At 41.7% G+C, this 14,030-nt stretch overlaps 1 protein-coding gene across 1 annotated transcript in view; it reads right to left on the bottom strand.

Moving 5' to 3' along the window:
* Window positions 1-14,030, bottom strand: part of LOC124776971 (2-hydroxyacyl-CoA lyase 1) — a 130,544-nt gene that overhangs the window by 81,002 nt on the left and 35,512 nt on the right. Inside the window, exon 2 of the mRNA XM_047252212.1 lies at window positions 4,106-4,332. Within this exon, the coding sequence (XP_047108168.1) occupies window positions 4,106-4,332 (227 nt within the window). The remainder of the gene's footprint in view (window positions 1-4,105; window positions 4,333-14,030) is intronic.

Consider the following 14,030-nt stretch of genomic DNA (forward strand, 5'->3'; position numbering starts at 1 on the left):
TGGAGGTGGACAAGCACCCTCATGGGCATCCTTGCCACACGTAACACATTTGGCCGGATTGGAACAGGACTGGCTGGTGTGATTGAACCGCTGACATCGATAGCAACGCGTAGGGTTTGGGACGTAAGGGCGAACGGAAATTATCTCATAGCCTGCTTTGATTTTTGATGGGAGTTGAACTTTGTCAAATGTCAAGAAGACAGTGCGGGTTGGAATGATGTTCGAGTCAACCCTTTTCATAACCCGATGAACAGCTGTGACGCCCTGGTCAGACAGGTAGTGCTGAATTTCTTCGTCAGACAATCCATCGAGGGAGCGTGTATAAACGACTCCACGCGAGGAATTTAAGGTACGGTGCGGTTCCACCCGGACAGGGAAGGTGTGGAGCAGAGAAGTACGCAGCAATTTTTGAGCCTGGAGGGCACTGTGTGTTTCCAACAACAGGGTGCCATTCCGTAATCTGGAACAAGACTTTACAGGACCCGCAATTGCGTCGACACCTTTCTGAATAATGAAAGGGTTAACCGTGGAAAAGTCGTGACCTTCGTCAGACCGAGAAACAACAAGGAACTGTGGCAACGATGGAAGAACCGTCTGTGGCTGAGACTCAGTGAACTTACGTTTGTGAGCAGACATAGTGGAAGGTGAGGAAACCGTTGCGGAAGAATCCCCCATGATTACCGGCGTCTCCGATGGCGCGCTCCTCCCTTGTGGGGGCCCTCACCGAGGGCACACCCGCCTTAGGTGATTGTTCACACCTCAGGTCACACCTCCCGACAAACGGACGGAGGGACCAATCGGCACTTTCGGAAGGTATCAGCTCGGGTAATCACCCCTCCCTGGGCCTGGCCGTTACCAGGGGGTACGTACGTGTCCTACCTGTCGACCCGGGGTGGGGAATTACGCGTTACCCCGTCACCGGCTACGCATGGAAGTGCGTGGGTCGGCCTTCAGACACGCACAGGGAGGAAAAAAGAGAAAGGGAAAGGAAAGAAGAAGGGGTCTCAAACGCCGCAGCGGAGAAAAGGGCAAGGAGAAGAGGGAAGGCAAAGAGAAGGACAGAGGAAGGACGAGGACTTTTAAGTGTAGAAAGCAAGTAAGTTGGGAAAGTTTCGAGCGTCCGTCTCCGGACGTAGGCACAAACCATACTCCCAGAGGGGGAGAAAGGGAAGGAAAGAGCCAGAGGTGAGGGGGGGGGGGGGGGGGGCGAAGATGGGGGACGGGGAGGGATGCGGAAAGGGAAGGGAAGGTATGCAGCCCGGAAAGGAAGGAGGGCCACATTAGCTCGGGGTCCCGTGCTCGCTACACACGTGTCCACAAAAGAGTTGTGGACCCCCTGGGGGGGGGGGGGGGGAGGGGGGAGGGGTAGTGTTAGCTGGATAGGGGTGAGGGTGGGGGTGAGGAGAAGAGCACTGTCTGGCGGGGCATGCAGGGACTACATGGTGGCCTGCGAGACTGCCAGGTGCAGTGTCAGACGGTGGGGTCTGATAGAAAAAAATGGAGAGCAGAAATGGAGAAGAGCAGTGATGGGGGAACGATGGGCAGTTACATTGGCACAGGGTGGCACACAACAAGGGTAAGGGACCATGAAAAGGGAGGAGGTTCTAGGGCAGAGGGGACAGAAATTGTTGAGTGATGGTTTACCATAGGTTGAAACTGGGAGAATTTTGGGAGTGTGAAGAATGTGTCGCAAGAATAACACCCAAATATGAAATTCAGAAAAGCTTGTGGTGGAGAGGAGTATCCAAATGTCCCACATTGTGAAGCAGCTGTTGAAATCAAGTATGTTATGTTCACCTGCATGTTGTGCCATAGGGCACTTCACTTTGTTCTTGGCCAGAGTTTGGCAGTAGCTGTTCATCTTGGTGGACAGCTGGTTGGTAATCATACAGATATAAAAAGCTTTGCAACAGTTCGGGCAGAGTTCATATATGATATGGCTGCTCTCGCAAGTGACCCAGCCTCTGATGGGTGGACCGCCATATGGTATAACATGCAGCTGAATATAACATGCTCGATTTGAACAGCTGCTTCACAACTTGGGCCATCTGGATACTCCCCTCCACCACCAGCTTTTCTGAATTGCACAGATGGATGTTATTCTCGCAACACATACTGCACCTACTGTTCCCACATCCACCACTCAACAATTTCTGTCCCGCTCTGCCATATCACCATCTCTCTTTTCTTGGCACCTCGCCCCCATTGTGCACCATGCTCTGCCAATGCACCCACCCAGCCTTTCCCCTTCCGTGTTCCTCCCCATTTCTGCTCCCTGTCTCCCCCCCGCACCTCCTCCATACTGCACCTGGCAGTCTCCTTAGGCCGCCATCTAGACCCCGCACATCCCGCCAGACAACACACTCCTCTCTCGCCATCTGTACTCTGCTATCCTTCCCCCTTCCCTGGCCCACTTCAGATGGCTATTCACGTAAGAGTCACATTCCGGTCGGAGTTGACGGTAGTAGCAATCATATGCGAGTGAGTGTGTGCGGGCGCGCGTGCTTGTGCTTGTCTGCAACTCAATGGGTCAACTTAGTGGTGAGTAGCAATCTATCCCTTTCCTAAAATCTGTATTGTTGATACTCCAATGTGGAGAGTTTCCATTATTTGAAAGAACAGATACATTTACTGGGGTGCTGCAAATCTAAGACAAGAAGGGAGCTTCATTTACACGCAAAACTCATAACTGGAGGACTTTTCTGTAAGTTATTATAATGCCTAATCATGCCAAAAGCTGATGCATGAAACCACAGTTACACACACCCTTCAACTTTCACAAGAAAAATTAAAAAAATTAATTATGAACTTCTTGCAATCCTGCATGACGTATTGATGTATCAATTGATATAGTTATGAATACATCAGGTGAGTTCACTCGGTGTGATGTGAAGTGGTACATCTGCTGGTGTCAAATCACATGAGTAAGCAACAGTGACAGATTTAAGCACTGCTGCAGACCATTCAGCCCCAATTATCTCAGCTCATTGACACATGATACTACATGCACTCGGACTTATTTATGATGACTTTGAGATGCTTTACAGCTGGACAATTGATCTGTATTCTGTTGTTCCCAGCCATCAACATTTGGCTTGTACACGGACATGTCTATTTTCCTAAGTGGTAGGGTCTCCATTCTCCATTCAACTGCATGTTATTTCTACCGTGGTTGTGCCAATGGCATGTGCATGCACTGAGACAGTGATTTGCATTAGAGAGCTTCTCAGCCTAAAACAGGTATAGTGTTCTCCTGCACTGACATTTAACTTATCCAGTAAATCTCCAGAATAGTTTAGTTGTCAAGAGGTGTCCATCTGCAGAAGTCTTTGTTTCTGTTTGCTTCGAGAACAGTCAGGATCTATTTCCTGCAGTGATTTATTGGTACCTAACTGGTGCTCAATAAAACATGTAGGCCTATGCTGAAGAAGCACACACCTAACAAAACTTAACAAGGTCTTTGTTGTTTTCATTAGAATATGAGAGCTATCTCTGATCCATTTCAAAGGTTTCAAATGGAACAAAGACAAGTCTCATATGAGTCTCTTTATCAGAAATGAAATCATTCATTAACTGCAAAGACATAATAAGGTGGTTAATTCAATGAAATCTTCTATCATCATCTCCTCCTTCACTCTCCCTCTACCTTCCCACCTGCCTCAGATTACATTCTAGTCGACAGTCTGCCCCTTCTCACATTGTCTTCAATTTGAAAGGTGATCCTTTCTGCTGTTATTATTGTCATCCCATCCCATGATACCATTATTAAAATTCCACAAGCACACAGACCCTGATGTCTGTTTAAATATCTGTCCTACTATTCATAAAGAAATCTTTCAGAACAAAAATAGCAGCAACAACCTAAAGAATGGTAACAGTAATAGTGAGAAAAAAGCGCCAAAAGCCATAACAACTGTCTTTATGTTATCAGTTTGTCATACATCCTTGTCAACAGATAAATTATCTAACTAGTAATGAACCATTTACTGATGTATTTATTTTTTCACTTTCTAAATAAATAAACAACACATGACAATAATTATTACCATGATAACCATTATATCATTTCCTTGCCAAGTGTTCTGTACATGCATTAACAACATACCAGCAGTTAATCTGTGCATTTGCCATACCACCAGCACAGTGAAGCAAGCCAGGCCCTGAGACCACAAGGCAAACACCTGGTCGACCAGTGAGGAAGCCAACAGCTTGAGCTGCATAGCAAGCTGCTTGTTCATTTCTCATGCCAACATAGTGCAATCCTGCCTGCTGTAGGCTCATGCTCAGCTCCACAACAGGGATGCCAACGATTCCAAAAACATATTGCACTCCCTGCAACAAAGTTATGTCCTCTGGTGACCCACAGTTATAAAGACAACATTGAGGTCACATTAAGAAAACTGGTGAAACTTTCTATCGTCAAAATAAATATACAAATTTTCTTAGAGAATGGCAAATGAATGTGCAGACTGAAATTTCTGGTATGATTAATAGATTTCATTTTCATGGATGATGTGACAAAGTAAGAAACAGAAAATAATTATGATATTTCATGTACAAAAGAAACAAAGCATTCAGAGATATGCATCCTTATTTTTCCCAGAATAATGAATGATCCATCACTCAGTTATTGGACAAGCAGCCATAACACCGCCATCTCCTCGATTTATATTTCGTATGTATGTTTTTTGGGTCCCCCCCACCCCACCCCCCTCCCTCTCTCTCGAATGGGTAGTTGGCAGTATGTGTGTGTGTGTGTGTGTGTGTGTGTGTGTGTGTGTGTGTGTGTGTGTGTCCAGGATCCCTGCATCAATTTCAACCAAATTTGGTACAGAAACAGCGGATTTCACAAGTATGTGCACAGTGTGGTTTATAACGTTCTAGCTTCAGCAGGAGCAGAGGTACGGGCAGAAAATGAGATTTTTTCAGCCTCTGGCATGTAAGCTGCACTGTATGACAGGAAGATTGTGTAGGAATAGTATCAGCCTGTCTTAGAGCCCTGCTTTGCAATGCAGCCTACACATCATGGGCAAAATACAGTTTTCCAGCTACAGCGTGTAGGCTGCCATGTACAACATGCAAGTTGTGTGGGAGTTGTATCAGACTACTGTATCATTGTCCTTTACAAGGGATGCATTACATGACCTAGCACAAGGTTGGGGGGAGGAGATGGATAGTGAGAGGGGGGAGGTGATGGATAGAGAGAGGGGGTGGAGGATGAGGTGGACAGAGAAAAGGCGAAGGGGGATATGGATAGAGGGAGGGCAGGAGTATATGGACAGAGGGGGGAGGAGGATGTGGCTGGACAGAGGGCAGAGGTGACAGACCCAAAGAGAGAAAGAAGGAGACGGAAAGACAGAGAGGGAAGGAGGAGACAAATATATAGAGTTGGGAAGATGAGGTGGGCAAAGAGATACGAGGGAGGAAAGGGTGAGCACTGAGAGGGAGGAGGAGAAAATGCCTGCAACATATGTGTTGAATGCATATGCAAGTAAAGGCTTCAGGAAAGAGGCTATTACAATTAATCTAGACATAATTACCACAATTAATCAGTCTGAGTAACTTACGGCTAGTCATATTTTTTTTTTTTATTGATATATTTGGCACACACAGCCAACAGTGGTTGCTTCTGCCTGTTAATTGGTTGCTTCTGCATGTTAACGCATAACTTCACTCATTCCATATTCCTGAAAGGTTTCCTTTTTGATTGGATTAGTGGTGGTAGAACATGATACCTGAATGAATGAATCTTCCCTTCTTTATCCGTTCTGCATTCAAGGTCACAAAATTCATATTACAGCCACCAGCTAGTACATATTCCATTTCATTGAGTACCCACCTCTACAACTGTTCACTTTTGGCAACTACAGCTACATCAGCACCAAACCATTTCATATTAATACTTCCTATCCATGACAAATTATTTCCAAACTGACATAGCATTTATTTTCATCATCGCCACCCTCTACATTTCAGAACAGCACTTACCTCAATTGTTTGTTCGGCATAACTCAATATCTGTCTTCCCCCACAATTATTCCCCTCTACTAATCTCTCTAGTACCATGGAAGTTATTCCCCCTGTATCTTAAGACACGTCCCTCCTTCTTGTCAAAGTTGTCGGTGATTCTGTGCAGGGCCTGCTCACTTCTTATCTTATCTGTCCACATGATTTTTAGCATCCTTCTGGATGTAATACCACTTCCCAAACACATTGAACACATTCTTTCCTGGTTTTCCCAATGTCCATGAGAAGTATCATACATTGCTATGCTGTGCCTCAAATATATATAAATATTCTCATAAATTCCTTGCTCAAATTAAGGCCCACGTTTAATACTAGTAGATTTTTTTAGTGGTGAATGGCTTCTTCGCCTGTGCTAGTCTGTTTCTTATATCCCCCTTGCTTCATCCGGCAAGCTTAATTTACTTCCAAGGTAGCAGAATTCATTTACTTCATCACTACATGGTCCATAATAGGGTATTTGATTGTTTTCTGAAAATTGTCTTAAATGAATAATTATGTAATTTCATGTTCCTAACATGCTTTTTTTCCTCTTGAATTTCAGTATTCTTTTATAAAAATGGAAATGAAATTCAAATAATTTGAAAGCCTGCTAAAACTCTCCATTCTGCTTGTGATGTCACTGGCTAGCTCGCTGCTTTTACTATCATAATGCTAATTCACAGTGTGTCTTATTTTGGATGTTACTTTTCAGAAAATGGGTTACAAATGGTATGTAGTAGTGTACTGTACAACTACATCTACAAAAACTTCAAAAAGTTGGTATTGAGTTTCCAGACAATGAGGAGAAGCGCAAAATATGGTTGCACTGTACCAGCATATTGCCATCACGGCAGAAAACAAGCTCACTAACTTAATTAAAAATGTGTTGCACTGTGAAGTTAACATTAACTTACCTCCAAGATATATTCTCCCACTGTTGCAACAAGGATAGTGTCATTCAAGAAAATTAAACTCCTAGTGAAAATTGTCATTTCACCCAAATATACCTCAATTATTCACTAGCTTAGTTGTTAAAGCGGTACACTGTTGAATTTTAAAGAAGATGTCTATTGACTGCCAACCCAAAAGAACATTTTAACTTATTTGTAAAATGACTCAACAGTCCTTTCATATGAAAGCAAAACTTCACCAAACCAATCAGAAACTGAATATTATTGTGTTTTCCTTGCCATTTACATGTGTTTACATTTGCAATCATAGGTAACACACACCACATTCAAAAAGATTTTGTCTAGTTAAGATGACCACACAACTTTTACTTTTTTAGAAACAATGTTTTTACCTTCGTACTGCCAAGCTATGATCCTTATTGTTTAAACTTTTTCAGTTTTATCATCTTACATCAAGATGACAAATCTGCTTCAGATTCTAACATTAGTTTACACTCACGAACATCAGAGCCCTTACGCTTGTGTCACTTGCATGTTGTACATGCTTTATATCTCTCTCCATACAGAACCTCATCACCCTACACCACCTTGTACTGTGAGTGTATGGTGATATCTTCATTACTAGCAATGCTTTAAAAATATATATATATATATATGTGTCTGCTTGTGCCTGTATATGTGTGGATGGATATGTGTGTGTGTGCGCGCGAGTGTATACCCGTCCTTTTTTCCCCCTAAGGTAAGTCTTTCCGCTCCCGGGATTGGAATGACTCCTTACCCTCTCCCTTAAAACCCACATCCTTTCGTCTTTCCCTCTCCTTCCCTCTTTCCTGATGAGGCAACAGTTTGTTGCGAAAGCTTGAATTTTGTGTGTATGTTTGTGTGTCTGTCGACCTGCCAGCACTTTCATTTGGTAAGTCACATTATCTTTGTTTTTAGATATATATTTCCTACGTGGAATGTTTATATATATATATAAAAAAACAAAGATGAGGTGACTTACCGAACAAAAGCGCTGGCAGGTCGATAGACACACAAACAAACACAAAATTCAAGCTTTCGCAACAAACTATATTTAAATATGTCTGCTTGTGTCTGTATGTGTGGATGGATATGTGCGTGTGTGCGAGTGTATACCTGTCCTTTTTTCCCCCTAAGGTAAGTCTTTCCGCTCCCGGGATTGGAATGACTCCTTACCCTCTCCCTTAAAACCCACTTCCTTTCGTCTTCCCCTCTCCTTCCCTCTTTCCTGATGAGGCAACAGTTTGTTGCGAAAGCTTGAATTTTGTGTTTGTTTGTGTGTCTATTGACCTGGCAGCGCTTTTGTTCGGTAAGTCACCTCATCTTTGTTTTTATATATAATTTTTCCCACGTGGAATGTTTCCTTCCATTATATATATATATATAATGTCTGCTTGTGTCTGTATGTGTGGATGGATATGTGTGTGTGTGCGAGTGTATACCTGTCCTTCTTTCCCCCTAAGGTAAGTCTTTCCGCTCCCGGGATTGGAATGACTCCTTACCCTCTCCTTTAAAACCCACTTCCTTTCGTCTTCCCCTCTCCTTCCCTCTTTCCTGATGAGGCAACAGTTTGTTGCAAAAGCTTGAATTTTGTGTGTATGTTTGTGTTTGTTTGTGTGTCTATCGACCTGCCAGTGCTTTTGTTCGGTAAGTCACCTCATATATATATATATATATATATATATATATATACACACACACACACCACAGTCTAAATAACTGCAATAATCAGTTCTTGCTTACACTATTTTTGTATTTAGTGTAAAATTTTCAAAATATATAATCCTTCCAGGTTTTCAACGAGTGACTTTTTTACCTGTAGTCAGATGTGCTAATCGTTCCACCACCGAATGCCTGCTTGATACAGTATCTCTGCTAAGTGTCTTTTACAGACGAAATCAGCACCAAGTTCTGCCAAGAATAATTTTATTGTGCTTTGAGTCGTAGCTCATGACTGATGGCTGACAATCTAGTAATAATATACAGACCGATACCCAAAAGTTTTACAATTCCTTAGTTTTCAGAGAGTTTAACAATGTTTCAGGGAGCAGGAGGAAGAATGTCCATCATTGCACATATTGGTGCTATAAATGCGTGGAGCATAAACGCATCAACTTTCACAAGGTTTCCACTATCAGCATTCACAAAATTCCTTTCTATTATCACTTAAAAGTTGTACTGCAATTGCATTTTCTGCCACTAAATAGCTAAACTGTTTGCAGAAAAACTACCCCGTAACTTTGGCCAACGTATAACTCCATCTTACTCCTAGTCTGTGATGTCGCCAGAGCTTCATCCAATAACACAGCATTTTCAATCATGTGACCAGATCTTGATATTCAGTGATTTTTAATCTTTAATTGGATAAAAATAACACATTTTGTGATAATTTTGACTGTAAATGCTATTTAAATGTTATAATCAATTAGAATAAAAACAATTTGAATCATAGTTTTAAGATAGGAAAATAGCCTATTGTAATGCTAAGTTTATTGCTCATCTCATTTCTGCCACTCCTCAGTTCTTACATCTTTCTTAGGTTCACCCAAAGACAATATTCTGTGCTCATTAGACTACATTCATTTCAACATGTCCAGTAATTCTCCCTCACTTTCACTGAGAATATCAATATCATCAGTGTTGTATCGCTGACCCATCTATAGCCGCCTCTCTAGCAACTGCAGAGCACTTGAGGAGCCGTAGCTTAGTTACCACGGGGCATGCAACATGCAGCATTGGTCCCATGGTTGCAGACCAAACTTCTCAAGTTACAGTGATGAAATTAAAAGTGTTTGCCACACAAGTTGTACATTTCATATCAGTGTTCATGGCTAATTATTAATGTTAGGTGACAATTTTCAAGCCCATGTGTCATTTTGGGAAGTCTATAATCAACCGCATCAGGACAGCTACAGGACAATAATGTGGACTGGACTGATTCTAATTACAAGTTCCAAGTGAAAGAAACACATATGATTTGACTATCTGATTATCACAAGTGTTGGTACTTTCTTGTTTTGGATATCATACACCCACTTTTATACACATCCAGCTCACAATTTGATCACATGCATGCTCATGTAACGCACAAAGTAATTATTTAGCGCTAAGTAAAAAGACAAGGGCTAGTAGAAATCCTTGGGTAACAGACGAAATATTGAATTTAATTGATGAAAGGAGAAAATATAAAAATGCAATAAATGAAGCGGGCAAAAAGGAACACAAACGTCTCAAAAATGAGATCGACAGGAAGTGCAAAATGGCTTAGCAGGGATGGCTAGAGGACAAATGTAAGGATGTAGAGGCTTATCTCACTAGGGCTACGATAGATACCGCCTACAGGAAAATTAAAGAGACATTTGGAGATAAGAGAACCACTTGTATGAACATCAAGAGCTCAGATGGAAACCCAGTTCTAAGCAAAGAAGGGAAAGCAGAAAGGTGGAAGGAGTATATAGAGGGTCTATACAAGGGCGATGTACTTGAGGACAATATTATGGAAATGGAAGAGGATGTAGATTAAGATGAAATGGGAGATACGATACTGCGTGAAGAGTTTTACAGAGCACTGGAAGACCTGAGTCGAAACAAGGCCCGCGGAGTAGACAACATTCCATTGGAACTACTGACGGCATTGGGAGAGCCAGTCCTGACAAAACTCTACCATCTGGTGAGCAAGATGTATGAAACAGGCGAAATACCCTCAGACTTCAAGAAGAATATAATAATTCCAATCCCACAAGAAGAATATAATAATTCCAATCCCAAAGAAAGCAGGTGTTGACAGATGTGAAAATTACCGAACAATCAGTTTAATAAGCCACAGCTGCAAAATACTAACACGAATTCTTTACAGACGAATGGAAAAACTAGTAGAAGCCGACCTCGGGGAAGATCAGTTTGTATTCCGTAGAAATACTGGAACATGTGAGGCAATACTGACCTTACGACTTATCTTAGAAAATAGATTAAGGAAGGCAGACCTACGTTTCTAGCATTTGTAGACTTAGTGAAAGCTTTTGACAATGTTGACTGGGTGTGTGTGTGTGTGGGTTGAGGTTTTCGGGCGCTAAACAGCGTGGTCATCAGCGCCCAATGTTGACTGGAATACTCTCTTTCAAATTCTAAAGGTGGCAGGGGTAAAATACAGGGAGCAAAAGGCTATTTACAATTTGTACAGAAACCAGATGGCAGTCGAGGAACATGAAAGGGAAGCAGTGGTTGGGAAGGGAGTAAGACAGGGTTGTAGCCTCTCCCCAATGTTATTCAATCTGTATATTGAGCAAGCAGTAAAGGAAACAAAAGAAAAATTCGGAGTAGGTATTAAAATCCATGGAGAAGAAATAAAACTTTGAGGTTCGCCGATGACATTGTAATTCTGTCAGAGACAGCAAAGGACTTGGAAGAGCAGTTGAATGGAATGGACAGTGTCTTGAGAGGAGTATATAAGGTGAACATCAACAAAAGCAAAACGAGGATAATGGAATGTGGTAGAATTAAGTCGGGTGATGCTGAGGGAATTAGATTAGGAAATGAGACACTTAAAGTAGTAAAGGAGTTTTGCTATTTGGGGAGCAAAATAACTGATGATGGTCGAAGTAGAGAGGATATAAAATGTAGACTGGCAATGGCAAGGAAAGCGTTTCTGAAGAAGAGAAATTTGTTAACATCGAGTATAGATTTAAGTGTCAGGAAGTCTTTTCTGAAAGTATTTGTATGGAGTGTAGCCATTTATGGAAGTGAAACATGGACGATAAATAGTTTGGACAAGAAGAGAATAGAAGCTTTTGAAATGTGGTGCTACAGAAGAATGCTGAAGATTAGATGGGTAGATCACATAACTAATGATGAAGTATTGAATAGGATTGAGGAGAAGAGGAGTTTGTGGCACAACTTGACCAGAAGAAGGGATCAGTTGGTAGGACATGTTCTGAGGCATCAAGGGATCACCAATTTAGTGTTGGAGGGCAGCGTGGAGGGTAAAAATCGTAGAGGGAGACCAAGAGATGAATACACTAAGCCGATTCAGAAGGATGTAGGTTGCAGTAGGTACTGGGAGATGAAGAAGCTTGCAGAGGATAGAGTAGCATGGAGAGCTGCATCAAACGAGTCTCAGGACTGAAGACCACAACAACAACAACAACAACAACAACTGGAAGGACGGTGGTTTTCATCGATTTATAAAGCCGCTTTCAAACAGTAAGTTTCATATGTGTTCTGTGTTGTGCATTCTTGAATTGGATGATATTGTTTCAACAATAACTTTAGTAAGTCATAACTTGGAATGCAAATACTGATATGTCAATTGTGGAATAATGTTAATTATGAACAGTACAGCTCAACACTGTGTGTGTGTTTAACATAACATACTGAATTCTGCTAGATTAAGTTGGCATTGTTTGTGTGAGGGGCTCCACACACTGTTAGATAATAATTATTGCAGGACTCATTGAAACAGGCAGTGCAAGAAGCAGAAGAGCAACTGCCACGGAAAACCAGGTAGGTTGGGTTTAGGCGCGTGGTCATTAAATATCCAGCTCCTGTTCTTGTGTTTATGGAGTACTTGTGCAGAAAATATACACTACATTTTCCCAGGTGTGTTACATGGTGATGTGCTTTCCAGGACTTGTGATCCTCGATGATAAGGTGTGGATTATTTAAATTGAAACTGTGTAAAATTTTATATGAATAGTGAAAGTATTTCAGATTGTTGTGTGAGGCCAGTGTGTGCACAGAGTGGATGATGAGTTTAAGTTACTGCAATCCCACTTAACTACTACAGAGTGCACTACAGAGAACCTTTGTTGAAGAGTAAGTCTACTACTGTATTCTATGTCACCTATGAGAGTGGCATGTATGAGCAAAACAAACGACTACATTGCTGTGTTTCTCCAAACGGTCTGCAGGTAGTGACACATGAGCCACATTACATAATGCTGCGATTGCTCTGGCAATGACGACCGTGTTTAGACAACTTCAGTAAAATGCAAATAGTGACAATTTAGTATAATGGAGGCAACTTATAATACTGGTATTATATCTTGACACTTGTCAATCAGTGAGTACAGTAATGTAAATGCTATTGCCCTATCTCTAAATAGTAGCACACACTAATTTTTTAACACAGTACTAATCTGGAACCAAATCTGTTATGTACATATAAGTATATTCCTGTGTCATTTGATTATACACTGAAGTACCAAAGAAACTGGTATAGGCGTGCATATTCAAATACAGAGATACGTAAACAGCCACAATACAGCACCCAATTGGAAACACCTATATAAGACGACAAGTGTCTGGTACAGCCGTTAGGTTGGTTACTGAAGGTCATCAAGATGTAAGTTAGTTTGAATGTGGTGTTATGGTTGGCACACAAGCTATGGGACACAGCATCTCTGAGGTAATGATGAATTGGGGATTTTCCCTTATGACCATTTCACGAGTATACCGTAAATATCAGGAATCTGGTAAAACATCAAATCTTCAATATCACTGCGGCCAGAAAAATAGCCTGCAAGAACAGGACCAACGACGACTGAAGACAATTGTTCAACATGACAGAAGTGCAACCCTTCCGCAAATTGCTGCAGATTTCAATGCTGGGCCATCAACAAATGTCAGCATGCAAAACATTCAATGAAACATCATCAATATGGACTTTTGGAGCTGAAGGCCTTCAGTTGTAGCCTTTATGACTGCACGACACAAAGGAACAGAAGAAGGCAAACATGTTAGAAGAGTGCAAAAGGAAGAAAAGGACACAGTTATCTACTTTAAAGGAAGAATCAATGTTAGGAAAGGGGCAGGAATGACCGAGTTATGTTGTTTAAGTGCACTATGTAAGAAGCAATGGAGATAGGAAGGCAACAGAAGATTTTGAACTTGTTGAGCAGAAACTCCAGTACCTAGAGCAACAGAACCAGGTGGAGACAGAAAGTTTGATAGAGATCCTGAAAAGGCATAAGTGAATTTTCTTGAGTAATCCAGGGATGATAAAGACAGCAGAATGTAAACTGCAGGTGAGAGAACATGAACCATTTTTCGTACAGCTATATGTGATTCCATAGTAAAAACTTGAAGCAGTGGAGG

The sequence above is a fragment of the Schistocerca piceifrons genome, chromosome 2, assembly GCF_021461385.2.
Source record: "Schistocerca piceifrons isolate TAMUIC-IGC-003096 chromosome 2, iqSchPice1.1, whole genome shotgun sequence".
NCBI lineage: Eukaryota > Metazoa > Arthropoda > Insecta > Orthoptera > Acrididae > Schistocerca > Schistocerca piceifrons.